Genomic DNA, 24,357 nt, shown 5'->3' with positions numbered 1-24,357 from the left:
ACGCCCAGCAGGGCGGAAGAGGCGGTGCCCAGGCCCGCCGCCATCTTGCCCTCCGCGGCCTTTCAGCCACACGGGGGCGTCCAGCACCGCCCTCGACCCGTGGAAGGAGCTCTCCGAGGCAGGAGGGCATCCCTCGTGGAGAGCCAAGGGCTATGATCCTACACGGAGGGTGGGCTTAGCAGGAATGAAGAACGCCTTCCAGTTCTGGAGACAAAGGGCACAGACAAGACACGATGTTCTATAAAGGCAGTTATACCAAGCCTGGTGAAAGTCACGGAGAGGCTGCTTTTGCTTTATTTGGGGAGCAGTGGAGTAAGCCGAATTGTTAGTAGGAGAGATCAAATGTGGGTCACAAAATGGCCCTCTGGCTGACTCTATTCATCTGGTGGTAAGGATGAATGCTCAGAGAATGGTCAGGAAGATTGTCTACCACACCACGGTGTGTGCTAGGTCCCCATGCCCCCACCTGCCCAATCAAGTGTTAGGTCTTCACAGAGGCTGTCTGTGCAGGATCCTCACTAGCTTGCCAACCAACCTATTTGTGTCTCTAACAGGGCCTTGCTCTATTATCATATGCAGCTCTTACTGTCCCTTTCCTTTTTCTGTCACACTTCTTAATTTTACTTTGCACTTCTCACCACGAGGACACTAGAGTCTACCGGCTTCTCCTACTCTCTTCTAGAGGAGTTGCTGGTGGCACTGAGAGGCCTGGTTAAATAAGTCTAGCAACAGGCGCAGTTTCGGTTAGCTCAGAGCAGGCCTGGACCTCCGTTCTTCAGAGGTGGGTTCAGCAGTCACTGGAAATGCTGCAAAGTAGTACACAGCTAACCAGAGACTGCCATGACCTGGCCAGAGAAAGATAAATTTAAAAATGGCTTTTACTGCTGGTACAATTGATTAAGATATACTGCCGGTCTGGCAATCTTCTGCCCCCTGATGAACTCATGACCTGGCTAGAGTAGCCCCTGTGTTTACTCAGTTTGCCTGGGCTTTCTAGTTTAAATGATTACTTAACCCCCTTTGGAATTTAAATGCTTGTAAAAAAAAGATCCAGCAAACTCACAGGGTCGGGGGAGGGGTGTCTCCATCCTGTCTGAGTGGTGATTCCAACATGCTAATGATTACCCAGCCCCCCCTTAGGAATTCCCCTAAAATCCTTGATCACCGGGGTGTCACTTTCATCTCTCAATGGTCATGTTGGATCCTGCAGAATCTTCAGCATGTTCCAGACCCTAACAACACCATGTGTTGTGACCTCTTAGCCACATGAGTGTCTCCTGCCCACTCCTCTAATGTTTTCCACTGAGGGATTTCTTTGGCTTTTTGGCTTACACGATGGCCCACATCTCAGTGCATACTACTTAGCACTATACTCTCTGAAGTCCTCTTCCCATGAGTCACTGCTCTCAACATCAGCCATTCCCACTTACCTGCAAGCCCTTACCTTTATGGCTGTGACAGGGCTCACCGCTCAAGCACAAATCACCAAATAACTTTCTCAAGACCTTCCTCAAGTTCCCAAAGCTCCCCCATGGCTGTTTGGAAGATGGCATAGTTAGCCTGTGCCCACCCACCTGAGCTTGCATACACCAACAGCCTTAAGCCATTAAGAACCCTTTAGCTGCTGGGCATGGTAGCACACGCTTTTAGTCCCAGCACTCAGGAGGTGGAGGCAGGTGGCTCTCTGAGTTTGAGGCCAGCCTGGTCTACATAGTGAGTCCAGGACAGCCAAGGTAACATAGAGTGACCCCTATCTTGAAAAGGAAGAAGAGGAAGGAGGAAGAGGAGGAGGAGGAGGAGGAGGAGGAGAAGAAGAAGAAGAAGAAGGAGAAGAATGCTTTAGTTGGACTTGGTGGTGCACTCCTTTAATCCCAGTACTCAGGAAACAAAGGCAAATGGATCTCTGTGAATTTGAGCTTAGTCTGGTCTGAATAGTGAGTTCCAGGTCAGCCAGGGATACAAGTGAGACTCTGCCTCAAAAAGATATAGACCAAATCCAGAAAAAACAAACCCCTTCTTAGTCAGGTGGCCCCTGAGAAGTGCTTCGCATATTGCTCTGAAATAGAGTTTGCAGACACCCTGCTGTTGCCCTTCCTGACAAGACCGAGCATAAACAGCTGCAGGGAAAGCTTCCTTACCCCACCTAATTCTCTTGGGCACATCTTGAGCTTGCTGGAGTTCTGAAGTACTTCTGAATTTTTCTAACTTCTCACTGCCCAAAGAAGATCCACAGGCAGCAACTTGGCCTTCCTTCCTTGTTTCTCCAGCTGAAAGCATGCCTGTAAAGCAACAGCTTTCTTCTCCTGACCACTTTCCCCAGCAGTTCATTTCATTTTATCAACCCTAACTGGAAAGGGCTCCCTCTCACTAGCCTGTCCTTTAAGGAACTTACATGTTTTCAGAAAAGTCTACTCAAGGCCCATGGCTGGTCCCACTGGGACCTCTTCTCTGAAGCCAGTTATTGTGGCCATGCAAAAGATGAGGTCAAACCGGGCGTGGTGGCGCACGTCTTTAATCCCAGCACTTGAGAGGCAGAGGCAAGAGAATCTCTGTGAGTTCTAGGCCAGCCTGGTCTACAAAGTGAGTCCAGGACAGCCAAGACTGCACAGAGAAACCGTGTCTCAAGAAAAAACAAAAACAAAAACAAAACAAAAAAGATGAGGTCAAACTAAGTGTGGTGGTGAATGCCTGTAATCCCAGCACTCCAGTGGCAGAGGCAGGAAGTTCACTAAAAGTTCAAGGCCAGCCAGAGCTACACAGTGAGACCTTATTATAAATAAGACAAAGCTTGGCATGGAGGCTCATACCTGTAATTCTAGCACTTGGTAGGCTGAGGCAGATCACCCTACACACTCAATTCCTGGAGTAGAGGTCAGACTCAAAAAAACAAAACAAAAACAAAACAAACCAGCCCAACAGGTCAAAGCACTGAGCTCCCAGTGGTTTTTCATGGGTCAGTTTTTATTGAGATGTGCCAACTCCAGTATTCAAAACTATCATGTGCATTTTGCTAAACCTTATGGGCAGGGATTTGGTCCATTTTATGTACTGGGGACTATCAGTCTGGTACAGGCCTTGCACTGTGGATGTTCCATGTCTACAGGTTGACTCTTCAACCCTTTCACTTAACATCTGAGGCCAGGACTTCAAGGTAACTTCTAATAGGCATGGCCACAATTACATGTGACACGGCCCGTATCCTCCCAAGGCCAAATCAGCCTAAGGAGAACAGACATAACATGTGCCAAGTGGGTGGCTACACAAGGCTCATATTCTGACAGTAAGCCAGTGACAACAAGGGCTCCCTTTGGGCAGTTTCTTAGCATGCCCTAGTTTGGTCACGAAGGCAGGCTAGGCACTCACAGAAGTCATGGAGACAGTCTTAGGTGCTATGGGCCATAGGAGATGGAGTTGGGAAGAAACGTGTTAAAAAAACACCATGGCACATCAGGACCTAGTAGCTGCTGGTCACACTGGTCAGCAGAGGGACGTTGTGCTCTAGGCACAATTGTCTCAGGCCTTCCTGTCACATGCTGGTGCAGTGTGCCTGGAAAGCATGGACACCTAGCAAACTGAGGATACCAGGCTTCCTCCCCCCCCCACCTGTCCTCACAGAGGCTATTGGGGATCAGGGACAGCTGGATCAAACACATCATGTCTGGTGAGCTGGAGGGGACTGCTGACTTATAATGAAAGCCCAGACCTTGAGTCACTTTCACAGAGAGATTTATCGAGAATGCTAACAGCACAGGATACAGTACTTCCCAACAAAAGGTGCAAACGCATCACTTAGAAAGGCATGCTGAGTATTCTTTGCTTTCACATGTATTAAAAAACTTACAAAAATAAAATGAAACCGCGTGCTGCCCATCTTTTCAAATAGTAAAAGAACCTTATGAAAAACCACTTGATTTTTACAACAAAAGACACAAACGGACATTTTTATGTAAATTTATAAGGCAAACTCTTTATATAATAAATAGGTTACAGGGGTTCAGTGGGGTGTGTTTTTGAAACGTATACAGGTACATTCAGACAGGTTTACTGAAATGGTACAAATTTCCTTAATAAATTGCCTTTTGTTTTTAAATATATCAGTGCTTTCAGTCATTTGGCTATACACAAAGAACCTTTTGTTTTGAACACTACAAAAAAGCAATCAATATTTTGTTTTTAAAACGACCTACTTATTTTCTAAAGTAATTGTCCCAAAACACAAAAACTGAAGGTGAATGAGACAGAGGGCTTTTCAAGACCCCTCCAGCTATGTCTATCCTGGATCTCTCTCTGTCCTGTGTGCCTGCTCCCACCTCAGATAGGCTTTTGAGCTGGTGCCAAGTACAGGGTGGCCTGTCACTGGCTGCACTGTCCTACAGATCTCAACCTTCAGGCTGGCAGAGAGGAGCACAGCATGGATTTAGGAGGGGCATGCACCCTGTCTTGTTTTTCCAGAATGCCATGGCCAACTACTCACTACAGGCAGCACTGTCTTCACATGAGGCTCCAAGGGAGCACAGGTCTGGAACAATCTGTAATAAGGCTAACACTTTACTGAAGATGGTTGCCATAGAAAAAGAAGGTGGTATCTCACACCTAGATTTTGTTGGGAATCAGATGACATCCAAGGAGAGAACTCACTGCCATGGTTTTACTCCCCAGGCATGGTGGGGAGCAGAGAGAGCAGATTAGTACTGTGTACTAGGGGACAGCATGGAGTGTGACACAAGTATTCTGACTAGTCATGTCCCTGAAACATGCCTTGGAGACAATAACACCCACAGCCTTGGTTTATCTGTAAGAGCTATCTCACGCAGGGAGTGGATAATTCACTTTCTGTCTCTTCCTTAACCAGTGCCCATAGTGGGGCATCCTCCTGCAAGCTTAGGCCTACCCTTTCCCTATTCAGTGAGCTAGGCTCTGCTGTCACATCCCCTCCCCTCCTGGCACTCCTAGAAGGAACTGACCTTGTCTTTTTAAAAAAGTAACAATAGTAGAAATAATCTGGGAAGGGACTGGGTAGAAAAGCTGGTTTTGCTCTGATTTTGAAAATGGCAACACATGAGCTTCAGTCTCTTGACTTGGAGTGGGAATCCAGTGTTTAGGTTCTGGGTGGCTTCTGGCTGGTCTGGGCAGGGCTCATCCTTCAGATTGCCCCTCGTGTCCGAATCACCACTCCCATCCCTCCAAATGCTTTGTAATGAAAAAGTGTCTAGAAGCATTTGTCTCTGGAACAATTACTTTAAACATAGTTACAATACAGACTTCAGTTCAAACACAGAAGAGATTTACTTAGCAAAGTTCCTTTCACCCACCAAAAATTACACAAATAGAAGCCTCAACACCACAGTTATAGAGGACCAGTAGAGAGAACCTCATGTTTGGAACACAAAAGGAAGAATAAAAGCAAACTAAACCCAAACAGAAAAACCCCAGAAAGACGAGGAAAGGGCAGGGAAGGAAGAGGAAGGAGAGCAAACACAGCACACGTTACAGTGCCCAGGTACACAAGGAGCCCAGCACAAGGAAAGGGCTCGGCACACATTGAGTAACAGTCCTGGTGATATTTGGTCATATATTCATCAACTACTGACTCTGGAGCGGCTGTTATTGATTGAAGCAGTGACAAATCAAATGGAAAAGGAGGTCGTGGTAGCAAGGGAAGGAGCAGGCTTCAAGTTCTGCAAGCCTTTCACACTCCATTGTCCAGCTGCCGGGAACCCTGAACTGGATGGCTTGCTCCATCCAGGCAGGGCTAGAGGTCACCAGGTGACGCTAACTTGGGTGCTGATCTCACATCAGCTGTCAAGCACGCATAGGGACATACATGGTCACCTACCTGTCAGTGGCCACGTTATCAGTGGCGACAACCCTTTGGCCTCTTCTGCCTCCATCCCATGCTGGCTGGGGAATGATGTCACATTCTGCTAATACTGACTGCTCCCTAGAGCAAGGCCCCAGGATATGGTCTCAGAGGCTTCCCCAGCCCGTCCTCCAAGAGCCCCAAGGGTAGCCCAGCCATCCAAAGGACCTACAAATCTCTGTGGTATTCTGGCCTCAGAAGAAGCAATTATGAGGGGATGGGGGTGGAGGTGTGGGGCAGATTTTGGGCCTGGTGATTATAATGCTCTCTGCTTTGGAAGAACAAGGTTCTAGATTTTGGGGGTGTGTGTCTTTAATTATTTAATGATCATTTCGCAAAAAAAAAAGAACTGTTACAGCTAAACTTTCTAGCAGATACTGCTCATCAAGAATTTCAAAAGCAAATGCAGGTACTCACGGGAGCAGGGAGAAGAGAAAGGGGTATCTCTGGAGTCTTTACTACTTTCTGGAGGCCCACTGGACTGTTGAATGTGATTCTGGGATCTCTGGCATTCTGCCTGGCACAGGTCTGGAGACAGGTCAAGCCTCCTATCTCCTCTCCAGCCCCTGGACTCAGGAAAATGAGGAGGGTCTTACAATGCTCCAAGGCCTGCTAACTGGGGGAAGCCTGCCAGACTTACTGCACACAGGCTCTCCCTGGCCAGAGAAGGGTGGAGGAGGTTGGGCCACCCCCATGCATGACAGCTCCCCACTGCTAGAGGTGGGGACTGGGCTGTGTCCACTAAGTTTTGAACTTCAATAGGTAAAGGGAGTGTTCTTGTCTCCCTACGCCATGCTGAAATGAACTTTCTTGCACCCAGAATCTTGGGGCCCCTTTCACAGCAAAGGAGAAACAAAGCACACACCTGGGTGCAGCCTGGAGCTTCCTTCACTTAGCACAGGGAAGCCTTTGAAAGAAGCGAGGAAAGATCACAGATCTGCTTGGTCTGAAGACATGACCAGCAGACAGATGTCTTTTTTTTTTTCTTTTTTTTTTCTTTTTTTATTTTCCCTTGTCCTACTCTATGGTTATCAGAAATATTGTAATTAAGCAACAGGTATAATTTTAAAAGGTCTTTTTTTGTGTGTGGCGCCACAAGCAAAATGAGTTTATAATTGTGCAATATACAGATATATATATATATATATATATATATAAATTCAACTGTTTTGTGTGTCTAGTTGGTACATAAAATAAAAATAGGAAAACTAAACGCAAAACTGAAAAGCAAATCAAAAGCCCAGAATAGAAGAGACAAAGCAGACCTATGCATATAATCTATAAGTACTGGGTATAATCAGAGTCACCAGGAAGAACAGCTTTGCCACTTGACACACAAACACTGTAGGGAGAAGGACTATGAGTGGGCAGGAGCCAACCTCTTTGCCTGTTCACTGCATTTGCTCTCAGTGCTAAGCAGGGCCTGATAAAAAAGAGGGGAGAGTGGGGAGCAACAGTCATTTGCGAATTGTCGAAGTGTTCTTAAACTCAAAGAGAGTACTTAGTTCTTCCCACGAGGGGCTTCTCCTCCCCCTAGAGCCTTTCTGCTGCCTGCCTGCCTGTCTTCCTGCCTCCTTTCCCCTCTCCACCCCATGTGCTCTCATTTTTCTGCAGAGGGTAGGCAGGCTGGCTTAAGGAGGAAGGGAGAAACTCTGGGGTTAAATTTAGGAGGGCATGCCAAAGTGCTTGCCACATAGCCATTTCATCTGTGCCAAGATGGTGGGGGGTGAGGGGGGCGGTAGGTAGAGTTCAAGGGGCAGGAGGCCCCAGGGAGAGATACTCTCTCTGTAGGCAGCAGACTCTCCTGAGCTTGTGCAGTAGTGCGGGGGCAGGCTCAGTTAAAGTAAGAGAGCAGACGCATTGCGCTGGGCCTTCCGGGTCACTGATGAGTGTTCCATTTGATGCACCAAGAGCATCCATACCACTGAGTGATAAGGTCAGCAGTGCTACCCAAAGAGGGATTGGCTTTCCATTGCTAAGAAACCCTCGAACATCAAAAGGCTCTTGGTGCCACCTCCTCACATGCAAGAGGCTTCAGCCTGGAGTTACCTTTGCCCAGCTCACTCACTAGACATCTCAGGCCAAGAACTAAGTATTTTTAGATCAACATTTTTTCAAAAGCCTCCTCTTATTCATAAATATCAAAATTTAATTTTTGCCAAGTGTTTTCAAGGTTTTCCTTCTAAATTGTTCAGAACTGGTTTTTTCAGTGTTCAATTTTTTCCCCTTTAGCATATAATTTTAGACCTTGGGGGAGGCAGTATCCTAGCAATTTTTAACAATTAGACTAAGCCTTTTCTAAAGATTGATATAGTACATAAAAGAGAAAGACATAAAAATGGAGAGAATCAACAAATCTCTTCAGAGTGGGGCATAAACCAGGAAGGAAGAGCCAGAAGAGGATGTGGACAGAGCAGAGGGCTTGAGCTAGGCCCAGGCCCAGCTGCATTTGCCCCCAGCCCCCTTCAACTGGGGACTCTGCTATGCCACGGTCTGCAGGGGCTCTATGCCATGCTTTCTCTCTGAGTCTCAGTCACCCACGCTGAATCGCAACGAATGTGGGGCAAAGACAGAGGCTATGAACCAATGCACAACATCTTGAAGAACTGGCACCTGTGATGTCTCCTCAGCCTGGAGAGCCTGGCTGGAATGCTCTGGAAGGAGACTATAGTTAAGAGAAGTGCTGCAGAGCTCAGGTAACTAACTGGGCTCCATGTAATCTGGCTGGTCTCATCTGGTCAGTTCCAACCCTTTTGCTTTTTCCTGGATGGGCTTGAGCTACTTATTACAACTTATTTAAAATCCAGAGGTTTCTGTTAGCTAAGGAAACTCTTTCCCTGCCAAACCTGGCAGTCTGTTTCTGGTTTACTGCCCTGTTTTATCACTGTCATAGCAACAGCGAGCTGAGTGGGACAGCAGCAATCTCGGCTGTTCTGGTTCCCACTTCCAATGTTCCTGGCCTCTAGTCTGTTGTGATAGCACTGAACACAGTTGTCCGTCCCCATGCTGGGATCATGGGCTAGTTTGGCACTGGTGGACTGGGGGAGGAGTGATTTCTATACCTCCCCTGTGCCTTTTGATATAGAAATACAGCACCAGCAGAAGGGAGCTGTACTTGGGCCTGGCTGTGACCAAGAGTCCTCAACTCACTGTACTGTCAAGGGCAGCAGTTCCACTGGTTAAGACAGACTCAAGAATGAGCAAGGCTGGGCTAAGATGATTGTAGTTGGAGGGTATACAGCAATCTATCAGGGAGAGGTAGTAACTAACAACTACAGGAGGGTAGGGAAGACTGGATGTGACCCTAATGACCTAGCCTCAGGTATCTGAGAGCCGCTGGTCAGTTCCTGTATTTTTCACATATTCTGTGAAAGACACCACCCAATCTTTACAATGTTCAAATACAACAAAATCAAGGTCACACTCCAGGTCTGAGCCAGACACAGCTGGTGAGAATCCCATGACTTAAGGCTCTTCCCTCTGACCTCCTGCCAACCTGACTGCAAGGCAGAGGCAGCCTGAGAGCTATACAGGGTCCCTGGCTGCCAGGGAAAAACCCCAGCAAAGCTCCCTGCTTAAAGGAGCCTGACTCATGACGCTCTTATTTATGGATGAGGGAATGGGGGAAAAAGCAGGAAGTGAAGAAAACTCTAAGGAGCTGCAGTTTTGGAACCAGCTCTATGTACTGGAAAGCGGGGGAGTGAGGGGGCTGAAGATGGGGCCCCAAATTAAAGGGCATCCGAAAATTTGCAATCCCTACCATGAATGTCTAATAGCCTAGGCTGTCTTCCAAGAATGAGGGATCCTTAACCTAGGAGCCCATTTCATTGTACTAAGTAAGTATAACAGGCAAAACCCCAAGCGGACCCCATAAACAATTTGCTGTCAACCTGGCTAGGTGCTGTGAGGGTACGGGAAGGGGTCCTTGAGGAGTGCGAGGCCACTGTGGGAGTCAGGGTGGGGGCAAGAGGGGGACTGGGGTAGACAGCAGGGGCCTTTTGTCATTGGAGGAAGCGGGAGTTCAGAAGGCCACACCCTGGCCCTCCAGAGTCCCTCTTCTCACCCTTCTTCCCTCCCCAGGGAGGAATCCCAGGCAAGACTGAGAGGATCAAAAGCAGAGCAGGCAAACGGACTGCCTGACAGGAAGCTGCTCACAGGGTTTGCTTTTATAGCACAAGGAAATGGATACAAATACGCTAGAAAGTCCAACTATGACTCTGCAAACAGAATGGGGTAAAATCTCTCACTTAGTTCTAACCATTCCAGAAGAGACAAACATGGTTTTATCTTAAGCTATCAATTGGAACTACGCTTCCTGATCACTAAAGACTGGCAAGGAAGTGCTAGACAATTTCTAGGATGTTTCACTCTTCCAGGATTACACCGCAGTAAGGAAGCAGGGGATTGGTAACAAAAATACACAAGACAACACACACTTGACAGTTCATGGCAGCAGCTCACATGGGACGTGCCTGTGGGGGTTTCTGGAAGCATAAGACTGCTGTCTCATTTGCTACTTTGATAAGGTACTTCTCAGTCGGATTTAGATATGCGACATCTCTGTAAACACAGAAAAGGTTATACCAATATGATGAGGGTATGCAGCTAGATAAGGACTTCCTGAACAGAGGTTACAACTTTGGGATCCCAAATGAAAATTGACCAATTAAAATCCCACAGCAAAGCCAAGCCTCTAAAAGCCACCACTACGCTTTCAATGGAGCAGAGGTTGAAACATGGGATGTCCTGGCACCGCCCAGTCCCCAGTGAGCCAGAGTAAGAGTTGGGTGTGTGTGTGTGTGTGTGTGTGGAAAGAGGAGGGGGGTAGAGACCCTGGTGTCACTCCCTGCTCAGGGCTGCATCTGCCCACACTATGCTTGACATTAGACTGGGGTCACTCAGTGGTTCTGGCAAGCCACAGGGGGCCTCTCTATCTCCTTTAGCTACCACATGTGACCCACTTTCTCAAGACCACTTTTCTACAGCAGAAGATGAAAAGGCTCACTGTTTAGGGTCCGAAAAGCCTTTTGACTTTTTTCTTAGCGAAGAGGGGGCTCCTTACCACCTTCTTGTTCTTCACAGAGGCTAGGGAGGACTCAGCGGAGCCCAGCACTTGCTCAGGGTTAAACATGACAGCTGGCACTGGCAATGGGAAGGCAAAGGGCAGGGACAGTCCTAGGGCTCCCGCCGACTACTGTCAAGTAAGCATGTGATTGGGCACTGCAGCTGCCTGGAACAGAGGAGACAACTAGGAGCTAGGGAAGGAGGATGGGGAGGAAATGAAAGCATGAAATGGAAGGATGAAAGAGAAAGCAATCAGGAAGTCCTTATAAAATTGCAGCAAACACTTAGAGTTTCGGAGCTTCGTGGGAACCCTATGTGCTGAGCCCACTTTAAAACAAGCGCAGGTATATACAATCCAGGTAGTTCTGAACAGTGCCACATCTGGTGGCTTGTGGGACATAGTGTCACCATTTCAAGCCAGTTTGCTTTCAGAGCATCTGTTTGTTTTGAAGTGGGAACTTGACGACTCAATAGTGCAAATAATTCTAAGCTGTCCCTAAAGGAGAACTGGAAAGTAATTGGAAGAATATTTTCCTTTCTCTCCCCATACTGCTTGTCCCATCTACTAAGTCCCTAACTACTAGTCACAGACTGTTCTCTTGTTTTGTGGCACTAGGCCTGGCTTGACCCCACCTAGCCAGCCTGTACCTTGTCCTGCTGCCTCCATGGCACCATTTTAGCACTATCCTCTAGGGAGCATGTCTTGTGAACAGATGATGACACTTCACCCGGGGCCATCTTCTTCTGTGGCTCAGGCCAGTCTATAATCGAGCAATTTAGGACTTGCTCTTAGCCATGCCAGAGCTGGAGCAGGCAGGCGCCACTTTCCTGTTTTGGATTGGGTTGGTGTGGGGCCAGACTATGCCACCAGAACTGGAATTACTGTGCACAGTCATTGGCCACCTCCATAGTCTTCTCCTGCCTCACACCTTCCAGTTCCTCAGATCAGGAGTTGGGGTGGTGGAAGTCAGGGAAGCTATGGACAGGGCATCAATGGCACCAAAATGGGAGTGTCCTCTCAATTGCTCTCTCTAGTGAGCACATGGTGGGGAGGGGAGGGGGTGTTGTGGGGAGTGCCTGGTCAACAGCTTGTCTGGTCAGTAGTATCTGCAGCAAGCCTTGTTGAAGGAGCCTAGTTTAGAAAAGTGCAAAGCTACTTCTGGCCCTGGTTAGGTCTTCAACCTGACTGTGCTTGTCGGTAAGAAAAACATCCCAATGCTCCACCTACTCCCACCCCGAAGCCACGAAACTCTAAGTTTACTGAAAGAAAAAAAAATATTTTTTATTTCAGTTAATCGGGAAGCTTTGTCAGAGCCCTACCCATAAGGAGAAGAGACAACAGCTGCCTTTATTCTTGTTGGTTTGCTTTGCAATCCACTCTGTGTAAAGTCAGCTAACTCTCTCGGTCACGGGCGTCCGGCTGTCCACAGGCTCCTCTCTGTTTGGCCTTGGCATGGAGGATGAAACAATGTCTTTGCGCTCTCCCTCCCCTCGGTGTTTGTACTTTTCTGCAACTGTGGCGGTGGTTGCAACCATGGGCTGAGTCTTAGCTGGCTCCTTGGGGCAGCCATCGCTCTCCAGAGAGCCTCCTCGGGACATCTTCTCCTCTTTGCAGATGCTGCTGCTCAAGTCCTGGGGCTCAGGGGAGCTGATGGGGTCCTCAGAGCTCTCGGGCTCAGATGGGGTTGGGGGAGGGGGTGGGAGCAGTGGCATGGGGGCCTTTGGGGACTCTGAGTGATGGTGGTGATGATGGTGCTCCTTCTTAGGGGGTGAGGAGGCACTGCTGCTGCGCCCCTTGGGGCTGCTCTCCTTGCTTTTTCGCCCAGGGCTCTTGCAGGACTTCAGTCCCTTCCCACTCTTCTCACCAAGAGTGGACACCAGCAGGGGCTTCACCACTTCCTTGACCTCAATGCTGACTGTCTCCCGGGTCTTGCGCTTCTTGATTGGGAGCACAGTCTCATGCACAGACCGTATGGAAGACTCCTTCACGGGTTTCTTTTTGGCCTCAGCGGCAGCAGCTGCCACTACACTCCCAGGCTTTCTGCCCCGTTTCTTAGGAATGGCCTGGGGATCTGCTTCAGCTTTTCGCTTTCTGCCAGGGCGTTTGATCACCATGACCTGGGCAGACGTGGTAGCCCCACCTCCCTCACCCTTACCCCCAGGTGATGCTTGGAAAGGCATCTTGACAAGAAGTTTCCCAGGGCTCTTCTCCAGGACCCTTTTCATCTGAACACCTTCTGATGCTCCTGCCTTTGGTCTCCCAGTGCCGCTCCCTTTGGGGCGTCCTCGACCCCTGCCAGTTCCTGGAGCTTTGGGAGATTTGGGCTTCTTAGGTGGTTTCTGCTCTCTCCTGGAGGGGCTTCCTCTCCCAGTTACCGTGAAGTCAAAATCATTAGGGTCCAAGGAAGTATCGCCTACCTTTTCAAAGTATGCGATCAATTCCACTTTAGAGCGAAAGGCTTTCCCCTGGGGGCTGTGGAGACAAACAGAGAGACCCAAAGAATAGTCAGAAGGTTTTTGATAACATGGAGACCGAGGAAGAAAGGGTGGTACTGACAAGCTTTCTTCTAAGACACTGTCAGTGAACAAGGATCAAACTGAAGAAGAACTTGAGATGACCTAAAACTGGCGGGTACAATCAAGCCAGATGCATGGGTAGAAATCATCTTAGGGGTAATGGGTACCTCTATAGCTTGTTAAGGAGCCAGAACAGGTGGGCCTGAAAACAGAGGACCCACCTGACTTCAAGCCCACTCTGTACACCCTGGCTTCTCCACAATCCAGAAACCAAAGGGGTGAGGCCTAGTACTGGGGAACCACTGGGCTGGGCTGATTCTGTTGGTTGGTACCCAGACCTAATCCACCATCAAAACATTTCTGCATCTTAACCAAGGCATGGTGTTCAGCCTCTTTGGGAATCTATTTCAGTGCAATAAAGTTTTCCTCATCCTTCTTAGAGTTGAAGGTTAAATAAACCTAAAAATACTGGGAAAATTGCTAACATTTCTGGGATCATTTAAGAGGCAGGTCTGATGTATTTCTCAGCTGCTTCTCTAAACCTCTGGCTCCAGAACTTATTCTGTTTCAACAGAAAATACTAAGTGGTCAGTGCACAGCTGGTCAGATGCAGAAGGAGCAGTCCACCTGTGTCCCTTTCCAAAGGTCCTATTAAAGAGGAACTTTTCTTAAAACTGATTTAGAGACAAACAGAAAGAACTTGACATGTGGCATAGGTAAAGGGCACACTATTCTTAAGCAGGGAAACCTCTGTAGTGCCTTCTGAACAGATCTGGTGTAGATGTTACCTTTAAGCGTCCTACAGGGGGTACATACATTTCCCTAGAGCTGTAGTGCCAATGGATCCTTGTATCTAGCCTTCCCACCCACCTGGCCTTTCCTCTTCTGTAGACACAAGACTTGCTCTTACTTACTTGATCAAATATACATCATATTTTCCAGCAGAGCGGCCAGATTTCCTTTGCTTAAGCTTTCGTGTCCAACCTTCAGGCAAGGTGGGGTCATCATACATAGGTCCCCGGTCACGGATGATGGAACGTCGCTGTTTGGGGGAAGCAGAGGCTTCTGGCACTGCTGGGGCAGAGCTTGAGCTTTCTGATGTCTCTGCTTTGCCTGCCTCTGCTGGCTCTGCAGAATGGTGGGCTGAAGGCTGCAGTGGCTCATGTTTGCCCTCTTTGTCTTCTTTCTTGTCTTTCTTCACCTTCTTAAATTTCAGAGGCTTGTCTTTGAGGGCCTGAAGGTCCTGGTCTTCAGATTTTTCCTCCCTGAAGTATTAAACGAATACATAAGTATCACAGAGAACACACTTGTCTGTAAGGTAGTGAGTATGGATGAGCTTGGTAACTTCCCTAAAACAAAGTATCCTTGAACCAAGCTCAGGCCCAAAAATTTCTGTAGCACCTGGTGATGTTGGTCAAATACACTTGACCTTTACCATAGAACTCAAAACCCTCGTTCTTTTTTTTTCCTTCTAAGTTGCCCTGCCTGCGTATATTGCCTACAGGCCAGAAGAGGGCACCAGATCACATTATAGATGGTTGTGAGCCACCATGTGGTTGCTGGGAATTGAACTCATAACCTTTAGAAGAGCAGGCAGTGCCCTTAACCTCTGAGCCATCTCTCCAGCCCCTGCAACTCTAGTTCTACTGTTGTGAAAGTGGCATAATGATTTTCTCCTGAATATAAGCACCATGGGGCTGGCTTCTCAAAATACCACTGGCAGAAGTCAGTTTATAAATTGCACCTGATGACCCCCTGGGCTTGCCATATGACAAGAGGCTCTCCACTGCCTACCACAGCATGTTTTAGGAGCACCCCCCCAAGGTGGCACAGAGCACAGTCATGAAAAGAACATGCAGGACTGGAATTGGCCAACCTGAGCTCCAATTCTGGCTTTGTCATTTCTTTTATTTCTTTTATGTTTTGTCTGTGTGTCGCATTAAGTGCCTAATGCCAGTAGAGGGAACTGGGTCCCTTTGGACTGAAATTACAGATGACTCTGATCCACCGTGTGGGTGCTGAGATTTGAATCTAGATCCTCTGGAAGAGCAGCCAGTGCTCTTAACTTCTGAGTCATTGTTCCAGCCTCATGACTTTGCCATTCTCAAAAAAAAAAAAAAAAGGAGCCCAGCAAGTGATTTCAGCAGTGGAGGCCCCAGTTTCCTCATCTCTACAGTAGCTAATCTCATCCCAGGGGCATCCTGTCTGTAACAATTATGGGCAAAAGACCACAAGGTACGGCAGAACCATTGCTAACTCAAGCGAATTACAACTGCTGCCTAGGGTTCCAGTATGAGAAAAAATTGTATCCTGGGTCACATGGGTCTTTATCACAAGCTATTCCTTCCCCCCCCCAAATCACCATATCCTCAGCAGACACAGAGGAAAGAGAGAAGTGTACTAGAACAGTGTGTGGAATACGGCAACTATCCTGTTCTTGTTCTACAGCTTTGGTTCTTCTTGGTGGAGGCCCTTCATGTACTTTAGGGTGCAAACTCTGTCTGATGCTCTAGTGAGCACTGTGGAGAGACAGTGGGTGTCTCTCTGACTATAGAATCTGGCCACACTGCACTGCTTGCACCTTTGAGCTTTGGAAAGAAATAGCAGCTGCCTGTTGGTCGAAGACTAGGAGAATTAGGGCTGTGAGGTACATCTAGAAGCAACGTGGTAAGCTGTCAGTGACAGAGGAAAGAAGGGCACTTATCAGCAAAGCTGGCAAAAGAAAGACCACCAGGTACTTATCACTTGCATGTAACTCCACATGGCCCTTTGGAACACAAAGGCTGCTCCCGTGATACTGAACTTGAGTTTGAGAAAACTGCTGACATGACAAGCTGACTTGAATTCTTACTTGTAACTCTGAAACATGTTAACCACCATCAAATACAAAGCACACCAGCAAAGGAACACCTTCTAGAAACCTACCCTCAGGACATATGTCTGGAAATGCCTAACAGTAAAATTTTCCTTTCACTAACTAAGAATGCAGTCCTCTCAGGTCCGTATCACCAAGGGTACTTGGTGAATACACTACGCGATGCCTACATGCTAGAAGGCTGTGGGGCTGGAGAAAGATGAGTCTCATGATTTTTCCTGAAGCAAAAAAAAGAAAAAACAAACTACAAACCGGGTGTGGTGGCGCACGCCTTTAATCCCAGCACTCAGGAAGCAGAGGCAGGTGGGTGAGTTGAAGGACAGCCTGGTCTACAAAGCGAGTCCAGGGCAGCCAGGACTGTTACACAGAGAAACCCTGTCTTGAAAAAACAAAACAAAACAACACACACACACACAAAGAAAAAAAAGAAAAAACAAACTACAGACATGCTTCTCATATGGACCAGGATTGTAGGCTAGACTAGAAACTGATGAAGTCAAGGGTAAGTGAGAACAAGAGCCCTTGAACACTTCTTGGACTATAAAATTATGTCCAATGAATCACATAAACGTTAACATAACTGAAAATAAAACAAACGTAGCAAAACTGTAATATTTTGTTTTTGTTTTTTTTTCCGAGACACTGTGTTAGCCTTGGCTGTCCTGAACTCACTTTGTAGACCAGGCTGGCCTCGAACTCACAGCAATCCGCCTGCCTCTGCCTCTTGAGTGCTGGGATTACAGGTGTGCGCCACCACATCCGGCCAAAACTGTAACATTATAATGCATGCAAACAAGAACAAAGGAGCTTAATTATATTATCAAATGTAACATTCTACTGAAAAAAGACTTAACTTCTCACCATAGTACTCCCGTAGTATATTGGATATATTCCAAAGCCAGTAGTAATATCCCAGGGGTAGTATATACATTAGACCAGCTCAAAGGTGAAATAGGTCACTCTGGTTCTGAGGAATCCAGAAAAGCTGGGGATGGGAGTACAGAGTAGGGGGTAGGGGCGGTCAAGAAAAACCTGGCAATAGCCTAGGCATGGCCAAGGATGTAGGCAGTAAAGGATTTGGGACCTGTTTAGCAGAGGAATCAACAGAGCTCAGTGGTGGACAGGGCAGAACTAAGTTAAGAACCTGTGGGCACGTAGCAGTGCCAATGACTGAGAAAAGAAGTCTGGGTGTACTGAAAGGCACACAGATGTCTGAGATTGTATTTTCTCATTGCTAATCAAGGTGGAGAGGAAATATGGAGACTGGTCCATCTGTGGATCACTCTGCAGCTAAGGCTAGCAGACCCCCTACCTCAATTCTCCACAGTGCTGGGATTACAAGCATGTTCCATCATGCCAGCCAATTCTCTATTTAAAAACAGGTAACTCAGTGGCTAAGAGCACTTAACCTCTGCTCCTGCAGAGGAACCTTCAGGTTTGGTTCCCAGATTCCCAGCACCACAGGACCACTCAGAACCACTTGGGAGCCCAGTTCCAGGAGATCTGATGCCCTTCGCTGCTGGCCTCTGTGGGCTCTTGCATGTATATGGTGCACACACAGACAAGCAGGAACACACATGTACACATATATTAACAAAACCCAGTAACACTGGGCTGGAGAGGTGGCTCAGAGGTTAAGAGCACTGCCTGCTTTCCCAAAGGCCCCGAGTTCAATTCCCAGCAACTGCATGGTGGCTCACAACCATCTATAGTGAGGGCAGCGAAAACATGTATGTTCATCAAGTGCCTTTGCTATTGTGTCTACACTATTACTCACTGTGATGCCCTTCCCTAGAAGGATAGCCCCTGCCCACACATATCAACAGTAGCTCTAGACCTGCTCTTTCCTGAATTTTCACTTGGAGATCTTTCCTCCTGTAGATTAAGCCTTCCCTCCTTCTCCCTCTCTCCTACCCTGTGCCTTGGAGCCAGAGGACACTATCCCCCACCCTTCACGAACATAACATCTATCACAGGGCACCAATCCCCATTTTCCTGCTTAATGTTCACTTAATAAATGTATGCCAAGTGAATAGTCAGGATGCACTTTCCAGTTAATGTGGCACACAGCTCTCCTGTTGAAACACCTAAAAATGTTGAACCAAATAAATATATAGAGAAGATACTAAAAAACGTCTTAAAACACACCTACAATGGAAGAAAGGAAGGAAGACACAGACTAAAGAGTAAGAAAGAACATCTGAATGTAACAACAATCCTGGACTGGATCCTAGTTTTAAAGGTGTGTGTACACACACACACACACACACACACACACACACACACACAGGCATTAATGGGACATTCAGAGAAATGTGAATAAGGCTCTACATTAGCTCATTGCTTAACTTCCAGAATAGTGCCACTATGCGGCTTGCTATTAGGGAAGTCATGCTTAAGTATTTATAAATGAACATCATGATGACTTCCAACTCTCAAGGGGAAAAGGATTCAGGGTGAAAGGGATATGCATAGTATCGACGTGATAATATGTTTCAAAAGCGGAAATGACACGAATATTATCAGAAAGTCTATTGGTTTATGGCATTTTTTTTTGAGACAGGGTCTCTTTATTATGTGGCTCCAGTGGTCTTGGAACTCACCATGTAGATCAGGCTGAAGCTAACACACAGAGATCTCCGTGACTATGCTTCCTAAGCACTGCGATTAAAGCGGACACCGCTACACTGAGCCTCATGGCAACCGGCAGTGCTCTACCACTCAGCCACATCCTCAACTCCAAGAGTAATGTTTTGAAGTGCTAACAAGCAAGAGAAACGACTGGACTTAGCAGAGGCAAGAGGATCACTTTAAGTTCTAGGTCAGACTGCATAGTACACACCTCATGAGTTCTAGGCTAGCTGGCACTACACATTCATATGCTGCTATTTATTGGTGTTTTCCCCCCAAAACAGGCAGCTCTGGCAGCCAGTAACTCACTCTGTAGACCAGGCTGGCAGTGAATCACACAGATCCACACAGCCTGATTTAAAGAACACCTGGAAACCTTGATGAAGCACTTTCTCTTAGTAGCCGAAACAAGCACAATTCTAACCACAACACTATACTGCAAAAGGTGAAGCTGCCACATGGGGATGAAATAGATATTAAGCTTCAGCCTTCATGTTTTAGAAAAAAGCATTGCCAAAGGTGGCCTAAACTAGGCTCCCAGAACATGCCTGTCCAGGAGCAAAAGATATCCAGGATCTTCTGAAGCATCATGAGAAAGCAAGCAGGCTGGTTCCGGTGAGAAGTGATGGCTGCGGTGTGCTATAGTATTATAGTAACCAGAAGGCCTCACCCACCCCAGACAGGGTCTCACGGAGGCCAGGCTAGCCTGAAACTCGTGAACCCCCAAGTACTGGCTGGGATTACAGATGTATACTGTGTCCAGCTTTGTAACCAAATTTTATCTTTTTATGCTTGTATGTGCTGGTGCCACAAGACAATGTTTAAGAATACCACCCACCTCCTTCAAGGTCTCTTATTGGCCTGGAAGTTGTCAGTTAGGCTGGCTGGTCAGTGAACCCCAGGGATCATCCTGACTTTAATAACAATAATGAGGTTTTTTTTCCCCCCAGAGTGCACGTGGTGTGGGCACGGGGGTATGACGAAAATGTTTGGGAATTACTATAGATGATGGCGCCACAACACTGAATATACTTGACGCTGACGTTTATTTTAGCAGTTTCTGTGATGATGAACTACCTGCCTTGAGGATATTCAGCAATAATTATTATCCAGTTCCTGTTGTGGAAGGTTTGGTTTATGACGTGTAAACATGTTTTTGTTTTAATCCCAGGTGTGGGATATGGGGGGCAGCTCCAGTCTGTCCACAGCTAAGAACTGCTCCTGAGAGGGCACATGGTGATGTTTGTCAGCGGGGAGAGAGACCGGGGGCTCCGAGAAAGAAGAGGGCTGCTGGTGCTTCCCCCATGCTGCTCCTGGTTGCTGCTGATGCAGTAGGACGAGAAGAACAAGTTGGAGACGTCCTGAAAGGAGGACTGGACTCGCCCCGAAGAACCCAAGGACCCTGGACAGCAGGAAGCAGCTCAGGAAAACCACGCCCCCCTCTCCCCGCTCACCTTCTTTCTCTCCTACCTGGTGGTAGGAGGTAGGTGTTGGAAGGGATTGGGGTGGAGAAGGGAGAAAGGGATTTAAGGAGCCCAGAATAAAAATAGATTTTAAAAGTATGCCAATCCCTGGCTGTAGACCAGGCAGGCCTTGAACTCAGAGCTCAGTCGGCCTCTGTTTGCTGAGAGCTGGAACTAAAGGTCTTGTCACTTCCACCTAGTGCAAGTTTGGATATGTAAGTAGATTTGTGTTACTCCAACCTTAAAATCTTCACTGTAGGATGGCTGACTGTGTAAGTCCCATTTCAACTGCTTTGAAATGTAAGTGCAGACACACAAAAAGGAAGAAATCTCCAGCAAAGGCAGTAAGAGACCTACAAACTATCCAAAAGTGTATGTTTAGCAAATTTCCTCAATGTGAAGCCCATATCTTCTGGCCTCTAAGGGGCAATTAGACTGCTTCCTCCTAAAGTTGAGTCTGTCTGTCAATCTGCTGTGCCCTTCACAGAACTTCTGTCTCCAGACTCCCTCTGAAGTGAGACCATATAGACTCTACCCCAACCTGAGAGGTTCCTCATGGCAAGGGACGGAGGCTCAGAGAATCAGTACTATATAGACTCCAATTCTGTCCCTAGAGAAAGCAGAAAATATTTCAGCGAAATCCCACAGGAGTATCACCCACAATGAGAAAACAGATGATAAAAGCTCAGAAATTAAAAATAGGTTAGGTAAAACACAAAACAACACATGGACTGTATAGTGTTTTCCAATATGGCATCATTTCTCAGAAGAGAAGTCTGCCATGAGCCACATGTTCATTCACAGGAAACTGCCAGACTGAAAAAGCATTGTTCATCTATACAAGGGAGTCAAAAACGGGAAGAAGAATGAAGACGCAGCTTCATGTAGCTTGGAGAAAAGATCCGTGTGCCCGTGGGGTGTGAGCTCCAGAGAAGAGTAAGTGAAAGTAAAGTAGAAGAGTGTTGGTGAAGCCAAAGGAGCAGGAAAGCCCGGACAACCGGAGCTGAGAAGACCTCCAAGAAAGCAGCCCTAGGTGAAGAAGCTCCCGCAGTGTTGAGGCCCAGGCAGAGCAGCTGGCGCAGGAGCTGGCACTGTGTGTGGACCAGCTAGAGCTGGCTCTCAAGACACAGAAACCCACCCCGAAGCAGAAAAAGCAGGCTGCTGGGCCAGTCCGAATCTTGTGCAGTGAAGACTCCCTTGCCCCAGAAGAGCCGGCCGATGAGTTCCTTGTTTGGGGACTACAGGGCTCAGAGGGATGCAGAGTGGCCAGAGGCCCCGAGGGCTCTAAAGCTACCAATTCAGGCCAGGTCCAGCTTGTGGGTGCAGCCACCAGGAAGAACAGCGGAAGGGTCTGCAGGCCTCCTCCAGCAGGAAGAACCAAGGCCACTCTGGAGTTTACTGAAGAAGAGTTGCGGTTCAATTTCCTTTAGAGTCTCCTACATTCTGGACTAGTCACCCGCCTACAGGGTGGTGTGGGGGATTTGTCTTGAGTGCATGACCTTTCCAGGAATTCTGTCAGAAGTGGGGCTGGTCTGCCCCTAACTGCTGTGTGGACAGGAAGCTGCTGGCCGGTGTGAGGCTGCCATATGGAAACTTTGTCAGAAGAGAGATGTGGTTGGGAAATCCGTGGTAATCCTAGCTGAGTGTTGAGTGGTTGTAGAAAATTCCTACTTTGCTCTCCAGGAGGAGCTACTGGCGGTAAGGAACCGTGAAGAGGCTGTGTACACACAGAGCTCACTTTTGAATGGATATTGTCCTAATAAATCTTTTTTAAAGAAATAGAAAAAAAGTAAACTAGAAAAATAGACTGAACACAGCAGCCAGCAATGTGTACAATATGCTAACCTTTTGTTTTTTGAGACAGGGTTTCTCTGTGTAGCCTTGGCTGTTCTGGACCCGTTTTGTAGACCACGCTGGCCTTGAACTCACAGAGATCCTCCTGCCTCTGCCTCCTGAGTGCTAGGATTAAAGGCCTGCGTATTTCCATCCTCTTTTAGTCTGTGTTTTTAGGTCGGGGTTTCTCTGTGTAACAGCCCTAACTGTCCTGGACTCGATTTGTAGACCAGGCTGGGCTCAAACTTTTATCCCCAGTTCTGGGATTAAAGGCATGCGCCACCATGCCCAGCTGAAGTGTATAAATCTTAAGTGTACCATCTAATCACTTCTGCTTAGTGCATAAAGCTGTGTAACACACTCTCCCAGCTCCTTGGCATCCTTCCTCATCAGCCCTATTCTGTATTATCAGCAGCATTTGGTGGTGTTGGGGTTTTTATTTGGGAATCAAACTTATAGCCTGACATATGCCAGGCCAGCACTCTACCACTAAGTAAAAGCCCTTGTTATCAGTTTTTAATTTTGGCCATTTCAGTGGGGGTGCAGTGGCATCTCAGTGTGGCTATAATTTGCATTTCACTGATGTCAGGATTCAAATATCTTCCTTTCATGAAGTATCCATTAAAACAATTTCTGTTTTGGGGACTGGTTTAGAGGATAACCATTTGTCGTCATGCAAGGAAGCAATGAAGGCCAGAGTTCAGATCCCTAGAAACCTATGTAAAATGCCAGCTGGGTCCTATTTCCAGCTTGGAAGAAGGAGATCCCAAAAGCAATCTGGCTAGCTAGCTAGACATGTTAGCACATTTTGGATTTGACTGAGATCCTGCCACAAAAAAATGAAGAAAGTTTACCTTTGTAAAACTTAGGTTATCCTTTATTATTGAAGTATTCATATATATATTAGCACAGAAGTCCTTCATTAATTATATATTTTCTATTTTTTTCTACTTTCACAGTTTCTCCCTTTCCTACACCCTACTGGAATCTGAATCCACTCACCACAAAGCTACATCTCCAGCTTGCCCAGACTAGCGTAAAACGTGAGATCCTCCTGCCTTAATTTCCTGAATGCTAGGATTACAGACTTGTAACACAATTATTGGCTACAATCTTTTCAATTCTTTAAAGTTTTCTGAGATCTAACTATTTTTATTTAATGGGTATAGGCATTTTGCCTGCATGTGTGTCTGTGCAGCATGTGTGTGCAGGGCCTGTGGCGGCCAGAAGAGAGTATCAGATAGCTCTGGAACTGGAGTTGTAGACCGCTGTTAGCCACTTGGAAAGAATACTCAGTGCTCTTAATGACTGAGCTATCTCTTCAGCCCTCTTTAAAAAACAAAACAAAACAAAATCTTTATTTCATGTGCATTAGTGTTTTGCCTGCATGTATGTCTGTATGAGGGTTCCAATTCTCTGGAACTGGAGTAATAGACAATTGTGAGCTGCCATGCGGGTGCTGGGAATTGAACCGAAGTACCCTGGAAGAGCAGCCAGTGTTCTTAACTGCAGAGCCATCTCTTCAGCTCCTCTTTTGCATTTCTTAGTGGTGTTTTGTTTTTCTTTTTGAGAGAGGGTTTCTCTATATAGTGCTAGCTGTCCTGGAACTTACTATGTAGCCCAGGCTGGCTTCAAACTTAAGAGATCTGCCTGCCTTTTATCTGTGAGTGCTGGGATTAAAGGCCACAATGCCTGGGATTTGTTTGTTTTTTGTTGTTTTGAGACAAGGTTTCTCTATGCAGCCTTGGCTGTCCTGGACTCGCTTTGTAGACTAGGCTGGCCTTGAACTCACAGTGATCCGCCTGCCTCTGCCTCCTGAGTGCTAGGATTAAAGGCGTGCGCCACCACTGCCCCGCCTGGCTTGATATTTTTTAAGCCCCCCCCCCTTTTTTTCCCCATTTTTCGAGACAGGGTTTCTCTGTGTAGCTTTGGCTGTCCTGGACTTGCTTTGTAGAGGCCAGCCTGCTGGCCTCAAATTCACAGAGATTCGCCTGCCTGCCTCCCGAGTGCTGGGATTAAAGGTGTGCACCACCACTGCCCAGCTCAGAATTGTATCTCACAACAATTTTTTGTTAACATATTGTATTTTTCTCATTTTTACATATACATTTATA

At 47.2% G+C, this 24,357-nt stretch overlaps 1 protein-coding gene across 3 annotated transcripts in view; it reads right to left on the bottom strand.

Moving 5' to 3' along the window:
- Positions 1-3,709: 3,709 nt before the first annotated feature.
- MECP2 (methyl-CpG binding protein 2) overlaps positions 3,710-24,357 on the bottom strand; it is a 43,569-nt gene continuing 22,921 nt past the window's right edge. For all 3 annotated transcript variants that reach the window (XM_084789075.1, XM_084789076.1, XM_084789077.1), the window contains 2 exons: positions 14,356-14,706; positions 3,710-13,397 (listed from right to left, as the gene is read on the bottom strand). In XM_084789075.1, the coding sequence (XP_084645201.1) occupies positions 12,314-13,397; positions 14,356-14,706 (1,435 nt within the window). In that variant the 3' untranslated portion in view covers positions 3,710-12,313. The remainder of the gene's footprint in view (positions 13,398-14,355; positions 14,707-24,357) is intronic.

The sequence above is a fragment of the Acomys minous genome (assembly GCF_964271855.1).
Source record: "Acomys minous genome assembly, chromosome: 7".
NCBI classification, from domain to species: domain Eukaryota; kingdom Metazoa; phylum Chordata; class Mammalia; order Rodentia; family Muridae; genus Acomys; species Acomys minous.
This window is presented reverse-complemented; position numbering and strand designations above follow the sequence as displayed.